Source organism: Bos taurus, chromosome 4, assembly GCF_002263795.3.
Source record: "Bos taurus isolate L1 Dominette 01449 registration number 42190680 breed Hereford chromosome 4, ARS-UCD2.0, whole genome shotgun sequence".
Classification (NCBI taxonomy): Eukaryota; Metazoa; Chordata; class Mammalia; order Artiodactyla; family Bovidae; genus Bos; species Bos taurus.
In genome coordinates, this window is record NC_037331.1 from 76,515,667 (window position 1) to 76,532,196 (window position 16,530).

A 16,530-nucleotide genomic window follows, 5' to 3' on the forward strand; every position below is an offset into this window, starting at 1 on the left:
CTCGGGAGAGGAGAGGAGACCCTCTCTGAGGAGGTGCTATAGAAGGATGCACAGAGGGAGGCCTGAATGCTGGGCAGGTAAAGGGCCACTCCACCATTTGAGAAAGGGGACTGCAAGTCCTGGGGGAGCCACACCCACCACGCAAAGGGCCTCACAGTGCAGTGACACTGCGCCTCCTGGAAGCCCCTTCCAGGAGCTAGAGGACAGCGGGCACATACTCCCCCACCCCTGCCTGTGCTGGGAAGGTGCTGGAAGAGCTTCTGGGAAGAGAGGTGAGCCCTGAATGATCTCTGGAGGATACTGAGCCCAACCTAGACAGTACCCAGCCCACCCTGACTTGTGTTTAGAGTGAAAGTCGCTCAGTCGCGTCCGATTCCTTGTGACCGCCATGGACTAGTCAGTTCACGGAATTCTCCAGGCTAGAATACTGGAGGCTTTCCCTTCTCCAGGTGATCTTGCCAACCCAGGGATCAAACCCAGGTCTCCCACATTAAACCAGCCTCCCATCTCCATGCTGGAGACTCCTTCCCTGTAGAGAACACTCATCACACCCCAGTCCTTTCAGTAACCACGTGTCCAGCTTCTATAACCTTTAACACCTGCCCTACAGGCATATACTGGACACCTTGATGATATGCCGGCTCCCTCCTGCCTCCCCCACCTCCCTCCTTGGGTGTGCAAATTAACCAACCCAGAGACCACCACCTCCTCTATGGAGGTCTTATACTCCAGGTCACTTTCCCAGTGCAAGGCCAGGGACCAGACGACTGGGGACAGCCCCCACACCCCAGAACACACTGACATTATTTACACAAGCCAGTCCTAAGCCTGCTCATCCTGACTCTCCCGCTCCTCCCAAGGAAACCACAGTAAAGGCTCCTGCCAGTTTCTCCCCTCTCCTGGACTCCACCCCCCATCTCCTGGCAGACCCTCACTTCCCCCTGTGGTCCTTCGTGGAGTGATGTGTCTCCTTCTCTTGGGAACTGTAATAAACTATCTTCACTGGGAGTCATCTCAGATTTTCTATTAACACACTGTATTTTAATACAGTCACTTTGGGAGCTAGACGTCCTTCCCAGAGAGAACCAGAGGCTGTGAGGGGATTCTCTCCCCATCCACCACCTCTCAAGGTTTGCTCACAGCAGCCACCCCAGAGCTCCCTACTAGGCTGATCCCCTGGCCCTCCCACAGTTTCAGCACCCCTATATTGCCTGGAGAGGCTGTCCCCTGCTACACAGGTCCTCAGTGCCAACAGCCCCCAGAGCAGGAGCCCAAGTGGAAGCCAGGAAAGAATGTAAGAAGGGCCCCATTAGTGCAGCTCAGCACCTGGCCCACGGGCTGCCACCCCCAGGCCCCGTGCTGCATGCTGTACTGCGCACCTCTCCACCCCGCACCAGGAGGGCTCTGCAGGACTTGCTGCTGGACAAGGTGGAAGGCTGCCGGAGGTGGGGGAGTGGGCAAGGGGTGGGGGGATGGAAAGGTACAATGAACATGGTGGAAAGAAGGGCAAAAGGGAAGGTTGGACAAGTCATTCTGTGGGGTGTGGGGCCATAGCAGCTGGCAGTGTTCAGGATTCACGAGGGCAGAAGGCTCATTAGCCTACTGTCCTCCTCAACCAGGCTCCCAAAATGTTGGCAACTCTGGAAACGCCTCTGCAAAATCTCACCAGCCCAAGAGGGAAGACCTAAAAAGATGACAGCAGATGACCCAACAAAATGACCTGATGGCAAGGTTATTCTACTATTTTTCCAATCTGTTCTACTCATGTGCTAGAGTTCCTTCCTTTTAGCCCACTCTTCTTTTTTTCTTAACATAACAGCTTTATTGAGGTATAATTCACCTAACATAAAGTTCATTCTTTAATGTGAACTCAGTGACTTGTTATATATTCAGTTAATTCCAGATTATTTTCACCACGCCAAAAAGAAATCCCATACCCATCACTCCCCTTTTTACATCACCACCACTCCCCAACCACCACCCAGATCACCACCTCCACCATCTCCCCAGCCCCTGGAAATCATTCATCTACTTTTGAGTCTATGGACTTGCCTCTTTAGGACATTACATATAAATGAAGACATAATATATAGTCTCATCTGACTGGCTTCTGTTGACTGAAAAAAAAAAAAGCACAGCCTAAAAGATGAGAATTCTGTTTTATTTGGTGGACTTTATGAGGACTTCAAGACTAGGGGAGCAGACTCTCAGATTGCTCTGAGGATGACTCTGAAGAGGTAAAAGAGGAGTCAGGATATGTAGGAGTTTTGTGACAAAAACTATGTAGTCAGACCATCAAAAGGTTACTGTTAATCAAAGAAAACCTGGCATCTCAAGTTAATTAGTTTAGCGCTAGATTCTGTGTATGGGAAGATGCAAGAGTCTGGGCTCATTGAAATCACTCCTTTGATATGCACCTTAGTTACCTAGGGCCAGTATCCCAGTCTTTCCCATTCTGAGTCCCCTTAGGGTGCATCACTGAGGGGTGGCTATTAGCAGCTGAGGGCCAGGCAGCCCAGGGCAGCCCATTTGTCTCCAACTTGAGTTCCTTGAGGATGAAGGTGGGGTGGGAGGCACACAGCTGTAGTGGTTTGATGGCTGCAAACTCCTTTGTTCACTGATACAGCAGGGAACATTCTTCATTCACACTTCTTTCACATAACATAATGTTTTAAAGTTTCATCTATATTAATTTTGGCTAATATTCCATTTTATGAATATACCATATTTTGTTCACTCATCCATTGGTTATCATATGGGCTGTTTATACTTTTTGGGGTTTTATGAGTAATACTCATATGAACATTTGCATACAAGTTTTGGTGTTAACGTTTTCCATTTCCTACATACTAAGGAGTCACACAGTAATTCTGTTTTGAGAAAATGCCAAACTGTTTCCCAAAGCTGCACCACTTCTACACCCACCAACAATGTATGCATATTCCAATTTCTCCATACCTTCACCAAAACTTATTTTCTGGGCTTTTAACTTCTGCCATCCTACATGGATATGAAGTAGCTGTTTCATTTGCATTTCCTAATCTTTTCATTTGTTCATGGATATTCATGTATTTTCTTTGGAGAAATGTCAATTCAAATTTTTTGGCCATATTTAAACTGGGTTATTGCATTTTATTGTTATGAGGTTTTTTATTCGACATACTTGAGATTCATGTATGTCCTTACGTGAATTGGATTTTCATTTCTTTTTTCTAATTAGTATTCTTTGTTTTCTTTTAGAGAAGTTTTAACTTCATAGCAAAATTGAGTGAAAAGTACAGGAGTTCCCATATAGCCCTCAAACACATGCACACACATACCCTCTTGAGTGACACATGTATTATCAATGAATCTACATTGACACATTATTATCATTCAAAGACCACAGTTTACATTAGGGGTCACTCTATGGGTTAGGCAAGTATGTAACACGTATCCACCATTATTGTATCATACAATTTGGAGGGCCCTAAAAATCTGTGCTCCACCTATTTATCCCTCCTTCCCCTCAACCGCTGACCTTTTTACTGTCTCCATAATTCTGCCTTTCCCAGAATGTCTTATAGTTGGGATCATACAGCACACAGCCTTTTCAGATTGGCTTCTTTCACTTAGTAACTGACATGTTAAGTTTCCTCCATTTCTTTTTAACACTGAAAAATATTCCACTGTCTGAATTTATCACAATTTATTTAGGATATCTTTTTGGTGGCTCAGACAGTAAAGTGTCTGCCTGCAATGCGGGAGACCCGGGTTCAATTCCTGGGTTGAGAAGATCCTCTGGAGAAGGAAATGGCAGCCCACACCATACTCTTGCCTGGAAAATTCCATGGACAGAGGAACCTGGTAGGCTACAGTCCATGGGGTTGCAAAGAGTCAGACAAGACTGAGCGACTTCACTTCACTTTAAAAAAACAGTTATTTGCACCAGGTCTTGGTTGCAGCATGTGCAATATAGTTCCCAGACCAGGGATCGAACTGGGGCCCCCCACATTGGGAGGGCAGAATCTTAGCCACTAGACCACCAAAGAGGTCCTTGAAGGACATCGTGATTGCTTCCAAGTTTGGACAATTATGAATAAATTTGCTATAAACATCTATGTGCAGGTTTCTGTGTGGATGTAAGTATTCCACTCCTTTGCATAAATAACAAGGAGCATGGCTTCTGGATAGTATTAGTCCATTAGGGCCACTGTAACAAAAATACCATACATTCTGTGGCCCAAAAACAACAAGAATTTATTTCTCATAGTTCTGGAGGCTGCAGGTTCAAGATTAGGTATCAGCACAGTTGGGTGAGTGCTCTCTTCTGTATTATAGACTTACTGTGTTCTTCTGGGCTTCCCCAATGGCTCAGCAGTAAAGAATCCACTGGCAATGTGGGAGAAGTGGGTTTAGTCCCTAGGCCAGGAAGATCCCCTCAGGAGGAAATGACATCCCACTCCAATATTCTTGCCTGGAAAATCTTAAGGACAGAGGAGTTTGGAGGGCTAAAGTCCATAGGGTTGCAAAGAGTCAGACATAACAGTACCTGTGCATATACATACACATACACAAACACACACACACACAGTCCATAGGGTTACAAATAGTCAGACATAGCTGAGCACCTGTGCATACATAAACACACACACACACAATGTTCTCCACGGTGGAAGGAGCAAGGGAGCTCTCTGAGGTCTCTTTCATAAGAGAACTTAACCCCAATACAAAGCCACCACTCTCATTACCTAATTACCTCCCAAAGGCCCAACCTCCTAATACCATCACCGTGGGCAATAGGTTTCAATGAATTTTCGGGGGGTGGGGAGGCGGGGGCGGGGGGAGTGTTGGGGAACATAAACATTCAGTTCACAGAACACGGTTTAAGAGTATGTTTTGTTTTTTAAGAAACTACTAAACTGTCTTTGAAAGTAGCTGTACGTTTTTGCACTCCCACCAGCAAAAGATGAGTTCCTTCTTACCATATTTAAATATAAGTAGATATCTGAGGATAAAAACCAAATATGAATACCAACAAAAGGAAAAAAGAACAGCAACTCTACAGAGAGAAGAAAAGCTTAGAGAAAAAATCCTTATCACAAAAATCCTCAGAGATAAAATACTGCAATCATGAAAGAACAAAAAAAGATACATATCATAAAAAAGGAACATTCAACAGCCAAAAAGGAGCTTTTGGAAAGTAAAAGTATGACAGCAGAAATCAAATTTTCAGAAGAGCTGCAAGCCAAAGTTGAGGAAATCTCCAAGAAAGTAGAGCATAAACACATAAAGAGATAAAGAGTAGAAGAGGTAAAATGGGAAAGCTAGAGAAAATCAGGTATCAGCCCAGAAAAGCCAATATTCAAATCTAGGTGTTTCAGAAAGAGAGAACAGAGAAGGCAGAGGAAAGGAAATATTCAACAAAATATATAGCAAGTTTCACTGCTGAGAAAATGAGTTTTTAGATTGAAGGCTCTTCTTGTGCTCAGTCAATAAGACATAGACTCACACCGAGTAACATCACTGTGAAATATCATAACCCTAGGCATAATGAGAAGATACAAACTTTTAGAAATTTGAGGGAAAAATAAAAAACGGATGGAAGGACAAGACAGGAAGGAAGAAGGAAAGGAGGGCAGGTGAACAAAAATCTCACATACAATTTCTAGACTCCTCACAAACACCAGAAGCATGAAAGCTAGAAGCTCACAGACTAAGCCTACAAAATCAGAAAATGATTTCTAAAATACAGTACCCAGTCAAACTACCAATCAGGCAGGATACAAAAAAATGCATTTTAGACCTGCAAGGCCTTTAGAAACGTAACCTCCTTGGCATCATTTCTCGTAGAAGTACTGGAGGATGTGCTCCACCCAAACAAGGGCATAAACCAGGAAATAAGGTAAAGGACAGGAAATAAGAGAGCAAGCATCATGGGAAGGAAAAGGAACCGAGCACATGGTAAAGGGAGACAGATCCCAGGATGACACCTGCGCTGAGAGCATAGAGGTGATAATCCACACTGGAGGTCATATGCCTCAAAAAAGAGACTCCTTCGGTAAGATTAACCTGGTGACCTATCTTAAGTGTCAGAACATCTTGAGAGATTTAGACTCTGAAGCTGTGAAGGATTTGGAGAATTTGTGATAAATACATGGAATCTTAATCAAACCCCAAAAAAGCAGTTAATTCCATGGAAACTGAAATTTGTGCAAGAAAAAAAATTAATCAAGTCCACATACAGATCTCAAATATATCTTGCTTGGCTTACCCCGCAGTTGCTTTTGTAATTAAAGGTAAACACTTAAAAACCAAGAGATTGCACATACAGTTCCATAATCCCACATTCTTTTTTGGAAAAACTGGAAGATCTCGGCAAATGGTGCCCTACATTTCCGCTGACCTAGGCTGAGAGGCCTCCCCAGCGAGTCACAGCCCAGCCCACTCCTGGACAGTCTACAGCCAGGGCTTCTTTATAGAGACATAGAGGCCGACAGGGAAGGCGCGGCGGTGGGCCGCGGGGGCCGACTGACGACAAAGGGTCGCTTCCTATACGCCTTATGAAAACTAGGTACTAACCAGAGGCTGGCGCTCAAGCCCCCCAGCCTCAGTTTCTGGACACTTTTCTGTTTTTTCTCCCTTCCATTTTTTCCTAAATCGCTCAACACATCTAATTCACTTCCCACCACCTGCTGCTGCTGCTGCTAAGTCGCTTCAGTCGTGTCCGACTCTGTGAGACCCCATAGACAGCAGCCCACCAGGCTCCCCCGTCCCTGGGTTTCTCCAGGCAAGAACACTGGAGTGGGTTGCCATTTCCTTCTCCAATGCATGAAAGTGAAAAGTGAAAATGAAGTCGTTCAGTCATGTCCGACTCTTCGCGACCCCATGGACTGCAGCCCACCAGGCTCCTCCGTCCATGGGATTTTCTAGGCAAAAGTACTGGAGTGGGGTGCCATTGCCTTCTCCGTACCACCACCTAGTTCCCGATCTCAGCAAAGATGGCACCCGGCCGGATATAGGAACCGGCAATGACTTCCGGCCGGGCGGCAGGCGGCGAGCCTCGCTTCCTGCGGCGCTCCAAGTGACGTAAACGAGCGCGCCGCGCAGCGTGGACCGAGGTCTGTACTGGGGCGCATGGAGGTCAGCGGCGGAGCTCGCGGTAGCGGCGGCGGCGGGGGCGCCGTACGTATCGGGACCAGGGGAGAAAGGGGGTCCTGAAAACCTGGGGTCATGGCTGAGAGAGGAGACGTGGAGCGCGCACTGGGACGCAGTGGATCGGGGTGGGTGGCAGGGGCCGGGGCCGGTGTAAAGCACTGCCCGCTCGTGCGCACGCGCCCCTTTTCTGAGGTCCCGCGTGACAGCCTACGATCCACGCGCTGACCCTCGGCGCGGTCGCTGCGTGCTCTTTGTAAAGGTGATTCTCTTTTCTGCGTATGAGGGCCGAACTTCCGGGTTGGTGTTAAGGATCCTTAAGTCCATTTGAGTTGAACTCGTTTCCTCACTAGCTCGTAGGACTGTCTTTAGTAGGGATCGTTTCCAGTGCTTCCCCGCCGCTGGGGCTTTGTGGATGTATGTGGATGTTGCCCTTGGGCCAATATTTCTCCTTCCTGAGCCTCTTGTTTTGTGTACAGTGAGTCTAAACTTTTTACAGCTGCAACAATCAGCTCATGTTAAAATGTTCCGGACCAAGTTCTGGGAAATCTAAGGTCAAACACGCTCTCTGCTTTGGCAGAAGGGAGCCCGGGTTAACCTTTTATCGTGTGCCGGTGGTCTGCCTTCCCTAGGTCGTTTAATCACGCTAGTGCGCGAAACAGAGTTGTTAAAAAGCAGTAGCATCGGGTATGTAACATTTTGGGAGGAGGTAATGTTTTATCTGAGTGAGGAAAGATGGAGGGTGATTTCCTGAGCCCTATGATGGCGGGTAAAAAAAAATGAGCCAGCAGGCCTTCCCCTGCCCTGCCCTGCCCAGGTGTAATGAAAGTGCAAGGCCTTTGAGAAGGCCTGGAGAGAGAATAAGGGAGTGTGCTCCAGGGAGGAAGAAAAGGTAAAACTGGGAAAATAATTCCGCGCCATGTTGTGAACTGCTTTTTATGATTGGTTCAGGGATTTTGCTCTCAGAAGGGGTGTATGTGTGTTTAGTAGGTTAGTGATGTAATAGTGCGAGTTGGTTTGGGAAGGCTCACTCACATAAAGTTATTAAAAATACATCCACAGAAGCTGTGGGATGTATATACGGATTATATATCCAGGGTTTTCTAGGAGTAGTCTAATTTAAAATTTTCTGTCTCATTTTCTCTGTAAGCCAATAATTTTTTAATCCTGGGTACTTTTAAAAGGGAGTTGGGGGGAGTGGGTGGAATGCTATTCAAACCCTGCTTGCAGAAACTCCTACTCAAGAGGTCTTGGACCAGGCTGGGGTTCTGAAGTGTTGAACCATTCCAAGGTAATTCCACAACCAGGACTAGAAGCCCTCCAGCCCAGACTGTAATGCTCCTGAGTTTCAGTATTGGGTTACATTCTGTACTGAAACAAAAGCCCTCTGAGATTTTTGCTTCAGAACACGCCTTTGCCTATGGGTGGTCAGTCAGAAAGGAGGAGTTTGGGCTGCCCTATGGAGAATGTGGCTGTGGCTTCCTTGGTTTGTTAGGTTCTTCTGTTGTGTTTGTGAACCAGGAACTGCCCCTGCACCACCCCTTTCTCTCTCCTTTTTCTCTTCAGGGCTCTGGAGTCACTTGCTAGGAGGCTCCCCTCCCCGCTGCTCGGGCCACCATGGCCGCTCGGCTGGTGAGGCGATGCACATGCCTCCTAAGGGAGGCCGCCCGCCTGGCCCCTGCTGTGTCCCCCGTCGGCCAGCTGAGACTCCCCCAGGGAACCCAGAAGCCGCTGACTTCCTCAGCTACCTCGCCCAGCTCCCGCCTCCCAGGTCTCTTGTCAGAGTTTGTGGAGAAGGAACAGGTGTTTACTCCCTATACTGGGCGCCAGGAGGTGGAGCAGCTCATCGAGAAGGCCACCCAGCCTGAGGAGCTCCTGGAGCTCCTGGGCAGTGGTCACTGTCTGCAGCAGAACCATGCCGCCCTCGCGCTTATCCAGCTCTCTCGCCTGCTCTCTGAAAAGCCAAAAGACAAAGCCGCGCTCATACAGGATGCTCGCTTTTGGCAACTTCTCCATCTTGTCAACAGCCAGGTGGGTTCCGGAGCCTTTTCTGTAGGTTCGGCAAGCAGAACGTAGCAGAGGCCACGGAATCCAAAGGATCCAGTCACTTTCCCAGTATAGACAGAAACTCTGCTGTGTGCTTCGTCCATCCACATCCTGTGCTGTTTTTTCATTTTATAGATTCCAGAATACTGTAATGTGCTTTCACTTCTGTTAATCCTCCTGACAGCTCTGTTAGGTGCATATTGCTGTCCTCATCTTACAGGCATCCCAGACACAGTAAATGCAAACAAAAGGATTGAGCCTGGTTTTTCTCAGTGCATCGGGGGCCTCCCCCTCACCATGCAGTCTTGACTGATGTGGCCCCTCCTCTGTGTCTGGCTGACAGGGGACACACTCTTGAAACTGGAGGAGATGAAGGGTGACTAGGAGAGTCTCAGAAACTTGAACTGACCATGGTTGTTATCCCAGCCAGTCAGATCCTTAGAGGAGAAACATGGAGAGAAGGGACTTGTGTGTGGCAGGGGTGGGTGCAGGAAGAACTCAACCCAGTTCCTGTTCAGCATGAAGAAGGACTCCATGCAGACTTCAGGCACCCTGGGGTCTGCTGGAACCAAAGGGCCTATGACACAGAAGAGAGGTACAGACCCTCACCCCGGCTGCTCCGGAAAGGCAAGGCCATGTCCGCTTGTCAGGGATGACGAGGAGACTCACAGCTCAAGGGAGGGGTTGAGTTAAATGAGTTTTTTCAGCTGCAGGTTATGAGAGTATAGTAGATGTAGAAATAGAGTAATATTGGAAACCATTCACAGATAGTAAGAGAAGTATTGTTTCATGGAAGTTTTTGTCTTCAGTTGAAAGACACATCTGTACTGTGAGCCCGTGTGTTGGGGTCATGGTACAGATTTTTTTCTTACTGAGAATAGAGCTCATATAAAATTATCTTAATTAGATCCCTTCTTGTTCTAAGACTATCATTCTACTCATTATTTATTAAACCTTTTACCCAAAAGCTTTAGAGACAGACTAAACATATTGTCTGGAGAAGGAAATGGGAACCCATTCCAGTGTTCTTGCCTGGAGAATCCCAGGGACAGGTGAGCCTGCTGTGCTGCCGTCTCTGGGGTCGCACAGAGTCGGACACAACTGAAGCGACTTAGCTGCAGTAGCAGCAAACATATTGTAGCAAAATTACAAGCCAATAATGAACCAGGATTTAGAAATATAAACTGTTCAAGCTTTCTTTTAAAGAGCCCTACTGTCTGGGAATTCTGCAGAAGCAGCAGAAGTCACTGAAGGCTCATGTGATGCTGAGATCAAACTCATACTTTTTTCCCCCCGCACCTTGGCTTTTAGGATTGTTGATCCCCCACCAGGGATTGGACCCAGGACCCAGGCAGTAAAAGCCTGGAGTCCTAACCACTGTCCTGCCGGGGAATCCCCCATACTTTTCTCCTTCTGCCCAGCCCTTCACACAGCTGCTTTTCTGTTTGCCCCTCACCTCGTGTGTATGATTTCAGTTCCCTTTCTTGGCAGTGCAGCCCCATTTCACAGAAGAGTCTGGAGACTAAAAGAGTTAACAGAGTTAACAGCAGTTAAGAGTTAACAGAGTTAAGGCAGAGTTAACAGCCTTAGCATAGCAGACAGCAGAGCCATTCTCATTTACCACATACTGCCTTCCCTGAGGGTCAGGATCAATAAGGTCCCAGGTGTGACTTTGCCTCTGTGTCTCTCCCGCCCCGCCCCACCCCCCACCTAGATAACTGTAGTCTGGCATGGGACCCTCGTGAAGCTGCTCCGGAGCCTCTACACACTGGGGCTCCCCGCCACCTCCAAGGACCTGCGGTCTGTGGAGCAGGAGGTCCGCTGGCGCATGCGCAGGCTCAAGTACAAGCATCTGGCCTTCCTGGCCGAGTCCAGCGCCACCTACATGCAGGAGCAGGGCTCCCGGGAGCTGCTGGCTGAGTTGCTTGTGCACCTCGAGCGGCGCTGGGCAGAAATTGAAGACAGACGCATGGTGGTGGCCATGATGATGAAAACTGGGCACCTTTCGGAGTCTCTGATGAACCGCCTGGAGGACAAGGTACTAAGGGACAAGAGCCTTGTGGCTTCTGTCCACAGTCCGGGGCGTGGCACTGGCAGGACTGGCACTTCAGGTAGCTGCAGGCAGTACTTTGTGCCCACTGGTTCCTTCAAGGATCCAGGGGGTTGCAGAGCCTGAACAAAATTGGAGTTCCTCCAAAATTGCATCTTGAACGTGACCTGGAAACAGCACGGCCAGCAGCTCCTGAAGTGTGGCCTTAGCTGCCCCACTGGCTCAGCTTTAGTTAGTGCTTCCTAGAGACATCACGCCTGCCGCCCCCTGCTCTACCCCTGCCTCAGTCCTGCAGTCAAGTCAAATTCAGCCCTGTTCCCGTGGTAGCAGGGGCTGGCCCGGATGACTGCCACAGCAAACTCCGCAGCTCATGGGCCCTGGGTCCCCTGCCCTGGGACCTGGGGATAAGTTTGGCTTCGGACATGGTATGCCCGGTCTAGGGACTCGCTGGGGTGGGAACAGAGGCAGGCCCTGCCCAGATGGGACATATGTTTAGTAAGCTCAGGCCTAGTTGCTGTCTCACAGGGCCTGCACTGCATGGGACCCCTGGCCCTCGGGCCATCAAGCTGACCCCTGCGGGCTGTGGTTGACAGTGCCTGGAGCTGGTGGAGCAGTTTGGCCCTGAGGAGCTGCGGAAGGTGCTGGTGACGTTGGCAGCTCAGAACCGGAGATCAGTGCCCTTGCTGCGGGCCATCTCTTACCACCTGGTCCAGAAGCCCTTCCCCCTGACTAAAAGCATCCTCCTGGACCTGGCCTATGCCTATGGTGAGCCCTGTGCACGGGGAGTGAGGCTGGGAGGGGGAGGGTTCTGGCTGCAGCTGTGTCAAATTCACTGCCTACCTCACCCATGGCAGGCACTGGCCCAAAAGGCTGCTACAGAAATACTGTGACTCATGGGCCCTGATCCTCTGTGCTAGGCCTCAGGGATAAATTTGGTTACAGACACCAAGCTCTTACTCCTTAAGACCGGGGTGGGTGGTGGGGTGGCCCTGAGGGCGGCCTGCCACTTCTCACCAGTTAAATCTCAGGCTCTGTCCCCAAGGCAAACTCGGCTTCCACCAGACCCAGGTGTTCCAGCGCCTGGCAGCCGATTTGCTGCCCCACACGCCAAGCATGACGTCCAGCGAGGTAGCCCGCTGCACCAAGTCCTTCGCCTTCCTTAAGTGGCTCAACCTGCCCCTGTTTGAGGCCTTCGTCCAGGTGAGCTGGGGCGCAGGCATGAGGCCTGGGTTCTGAGGGCCCTCTTTGCCTGACCCCCTGCTTAGGCACACTCCATGGGCATTTCAGACGGGAGGCCCAACCAGTCTAGAACACTTGCTAGTGGCAGATAATGGAGTCCTTACTCCAGTTTCTTTGGAGAGAAGCAGTATGACTCAGTTGTGAAAGAAAGCATAGTTGAAACCCTTTCATTCTCTCACCAAACTTTGTAGGTGACAGACTGTGTGTGTCTTTGGGTGACTGTGCAGGGAGCTAGGCCTAGAATCCACTCAAAACTCTCCCTAAACTTCCAAGAGCTGCAAAATGGGAGTTGTGAAGAAAGAGGATGTTTGCGTTGAGGTTTAGGTGCAGCAGGTTGCAGCTGTGTCTATAGGCTGAAGAGTATCTGAAGCTGTTGTCAGGGGCCTTTTGTGTGTGTATGATTGCCTCAGGGAGGACAGGGGCTAGCCCTCTGCCCATCGCCCTGTGTAAATTACCCCTTTGGGCTGGGAGCTCATGGGTTCTGGGGGAGGGCCAGGTCTGCGTACCACCGGGCCCCTCTCATCCTGCCTTTCTGTCCTCCCTGATCGGCCTAGCATGTTCTGGACAGAGCCCAGAGCATCACTCTGCCACACCTGTGCAACATGCTCCTGGCTTTTGCCCGTGTGAACTTCCGCCCGGAACGGGAGGATCCATTCTTCAGCCTGGTACAGTCTTCACACCCTCCACTGCTATGCTTGGAGCAGCTTGGGACTGAGAAGGAGGGAGGGAAGAGACCGGATTTGTACTGAGGAGCCCTAGGTGGGGAGGCAGAAATGAAGAAAGCCTGGTGGGAGTGTGGAAGGAGCCAGCTGGAGCCGTACATCCCAGGGGTTGTCTGGGGACAGGCAAGAGCCAGCATGGCAGCCAAGGACCAGGAAGGCATCCAGTGGCTCACTGGCAGTGGGGCTGGAGGACCCCTGTTCTTACTTCCTATGTGTGTGTTAGTCCCTCAGTCATGTCCAGCTCTTTGTGACCCCATAGACTGTAGCCCACAAGGCTTCTCTGTCCATGAAATTCTCCAGGCAAGAATACTAGAATGGGTTACCATGCCCTTCTCAAGGGAATTTTCCCGACCCAGGGGTCAAACCTGGATCTCCCACATTGTGATCAGATTTACTGGTTGAGCCACCAGGGAAGCTTTGAGCTATCTTACTTCCTGGTGTTCCCTTAATGCCCTGTTGGGACTCAGAGACTCAATCCAGTTGCCAGGGTGAGAGCGTCCTATGAATGAAGTGGGTATGACCCCGGCCCCCACAGTGGGTGTTCCCCCAGCCGGCCAGCTGCTTCCCTTTTCATAATCTCCAGCTCTTGGGGCCAGAAACACCTCCCCTGTGCTGGTGGCACGGTTTTGTGCATAGGTTCTTGCTAGTGGGTGGGAGGAGGGGGCAGTAGGGGTAGCCCAGCTGCTGTCCAGATTGGGCCTAAGGGAAGAGGAGGGTTTCTGGTACCTGCCACCAAGGGTCCCCCAAACCTGACCAAGGGTGCCTCGGCCAAGGTTATTCGCCTCACCCCCTTGGGCCTCAGCACGTCCAGGTCAATAGGGCCACTCCAGCTGCTGCCCGCCCAGGGATGCCTGTGGCCACTGAGCAGAACCTGCTTTCCCCACCCTGCACTGTTCTTGCCCAGGTGCATGAGAAGCTGGGGTCAGAGCTGGTGGGCCTGGAGCCAGCCCTGCAGGTGGACGTGGTGTGGGCCCTGTGTGTGCTGCAGCAGGTGCGGGAGGCCGAGCTACAAGCTGTGCTCCGCCCTGAATTTCACACCCAGTTTCTAGGTGAGCGGTGGGGGGACATCCCTCCCTCTCCTGAGTGATGGCGAGCCCGCCGTGTGTGCCCCCTCCCCCACTTCACCCAGGGACCACTGCAGCTGGGATGGCTGCCTGGTTGTCAGCCTTGGGCTCCACTCAGCACTGGGGAGATGGGGCAGGCCAGGGCGCACCCAGCATCTGCTCCTTCTCTGTCCACTCCTAGTGGGTGACCGGCAGACCCTCTTTCTGCTGCTCCTGACCCAGAGTCCAGGGTGAGACTTGGGTGTGGGGGAGGGTGCTGCCGACTCTCCCACCTGGCGCCTGTGTCCCTCCATCCTGGTCCTCCTGAGCCTCTTTTCTCACTCCATCGTCTCCCCTTAGGTGGCAAGTCCCCAAAGGATCAAAGCACCTTCCAGAAGCTGCTGCATATCAATGCCACTGCCCAGCTGGAGCACCCTGAGTACACGGGACCCCTTCTGCCTACCTCAGCCTTGGTCCCCAGCCCCTCAGCCCTTGAACAGAAGATGACCCCGTTGCAGAAGGAGCTGCAGGAGACGTTGAAGGGGCTGCTGGGGAGTGCCGACAAGGGCAGCTTCATGGTGCCCACGCAGTATGGCTGGGTTCTGGGTGAGGACCCATCGTCCCCTTCCTTCCCCACAGTCCCATCTGGTCATCCATCGTAAGGGCAGGGGCTGTGAGCCCCATTGATCTCTGAGGGATAGTCCCCACCACATTTTCATTCTTTGCCCTCCTCAGATGCTGAGGTACTGCTCGACACCGAGAGCCAACTCCTGCCCCTGAGGGACTTTGTGGCACCCCATCTCACGCCCCCCTCTGGCAGCCAGCCACTCCCCCCTGGGGCCAAGAGGTAGGTGGCCACACCACCCTTGGGGGCCGTGTGCATTTGGTTCTGAAATTCCCTCTTCCCTCTGAGGGCCTGAGGGAGCTGTCACCATCCACAGCACCCCGTCTGCCCCTCCAGGCTAGCCTTCCTTCGCTGGGAGTTCCCCAACTTCAACAGCCGAAGCAAAGACCTGCTGGGGCGCTTCATGCTGGCCCGGCGCCACCTGCTGGCCGCTGGCTTCCTGCTGGTCGACGTGAGTATCTGCTAGACCCAGCTGGCCGATGGGAGCCAGTGTCGGACCCTAGCTCTTGAGGTCACCTGTGTTGGGGTTCCCCCTTCACACATGAGAAAATAGGAACTTAGAAGGGTGTTAGATTTCTCCCAACGTCACACAGCTTTTAAGTATCTGATGCTGTTCGCATCTCCACAGCCAGGGTTTCTGAGAGGAAGAGGTAAGACAAACCGGGTGCCCAGGGCCTTGTGCTGGCCTGCGCCTCCCGTGGGGCTCTGTGCTGAGTGCCGGCCCAGGCCTGGCCCCAGGTTCTCACCGTGGAGACATCTGCACCAGAGAGCAGGCTCTCCTGTATGGGGCCAGAAAATACACAAGTGACTCGATTTTGAGTGTTCTATTTTGCTTTTGATACGGCTTTTAAAATCTTGAAGCCACTCTTGGTCCCATTTATTCATGGGCCTTTGCAGCTCTGAGCACGGACCAAGTGGGGGTCTCTTTCCCACCCATTCTGCTCTAGCTCTATAGGCGTCTTCCTTCAGGATTTGGGGGCCAGGGATGTGATGTGCAGGGCGGGGGGCATGACGGGGGTCTGCACCTGCCCTGACTCATTTCCACTGCCTCCTCCAGGTCCCATACTATGAGTGGATGGAACTCAAGTCTGAATGGCAGAAGAGCGCCTATCTCAAGGACAAGATGCGCAAAGCAGTGGCAGAGGAGCTGGCCAAATGACCTGTCCCATAGCAAGGACTGTGTGCCCAGGGGGCCGGACTTCTCCAGAGGCCTAGCCATGGGCACTGGGTGGGCAAGACGTGGCACGCTTCAGGACAGACCTCAGTGCAGGACCTTGGCCTTGGAAGTGGGGGAGTGGGCTGGTGGCCAACGTCTCTGAGTAGCAGGTCATTCTCCCATGAGTAATAAATTCTTAATCAACTGCCCGACTATCCTGGCTTCTCTGCCACCCACAGAGGATCCCTCTCATATACATTCGTGCACGGCTGGCCTGTTGCTCAGAAGCCTGCAGTCAGCCCCCATACGGGCTGAGTCCTGGAGTTCTGAACTCAGTCAGCGTGTGAGGACCTTCCCAGGGGAGGCCAGTTGGGTTTTCAGTGCGTGGCATCCTGGGAGGTCCCCTCCCATCCGTTGGTCTTGGGTGAGTGGGGCACCCTGACGGCCTGTGCTGCCATGTGGTATAAGTGCCAGTCCCTCAGGAGGCGCTGGCTCTGAGAAGAAGAAAGGAGTGT

The 16,530-nt window shown here is 51.1% G+C and overlaps 1 protein-coding gene and 2 non-coding genes across 5 annotated transcripts; all 3 read left to right on the plus strand.

The window, feature by feature from the left end:
* The first annotated feature begins 7,062 nt into the window (after positions 1-7,062).
* On the plus strand, positions 7,063-16,220 carry TBRG4 (transforming growth factor beta regulator 4). Of its 3 annotated transcripts, none has more exons than XM_059885758.1 (11): positions 7,063-7,262; positions 8,701-9,165; positions 10,895-11,218; positions 11,824-11,995; positions 12,273-12,430; positions 13,024-13,134; positions 14,096-14,240; positions 14,595-14,840; positions 14,970-15,081; positions 15,196-15,310; positions 15,917-16,220. In XM_059885758.1, exons 2-11 carry the CDS (start codon positions 8,752-8,754, stop codon positions 16,016-16,018), a joined length of 1,899 nt encoding a protein of 632 aa, XP_059741741.1. In that variant the 5' UTR covers positions 7,063-7,262; positions 8,701-8,751; the 3' UTR covers positions 16,019-16,220.
* Positions 11,521-11,656, plus strand: LOC112446496 (small nucleolar RNA SNORA5). The gene has a single exon (XR_003034506.1). It is a non-coding gene; the product is annotated as a small nucleolar RNA SNORA5 (small nucleolar RNA).
* On the plus strand, positions 12,044-12,178 carry LOC112446495 (small nucleolar RNA SNORA5). The gene has a single exon (XR_003034505.1). It is a non-coding gene; the product is annotated as a small nucleolar RNA SNORA5 (small nucleolar RNA).
* Positions 16,221-16,530: the final 310 nt, after the last annotated feature.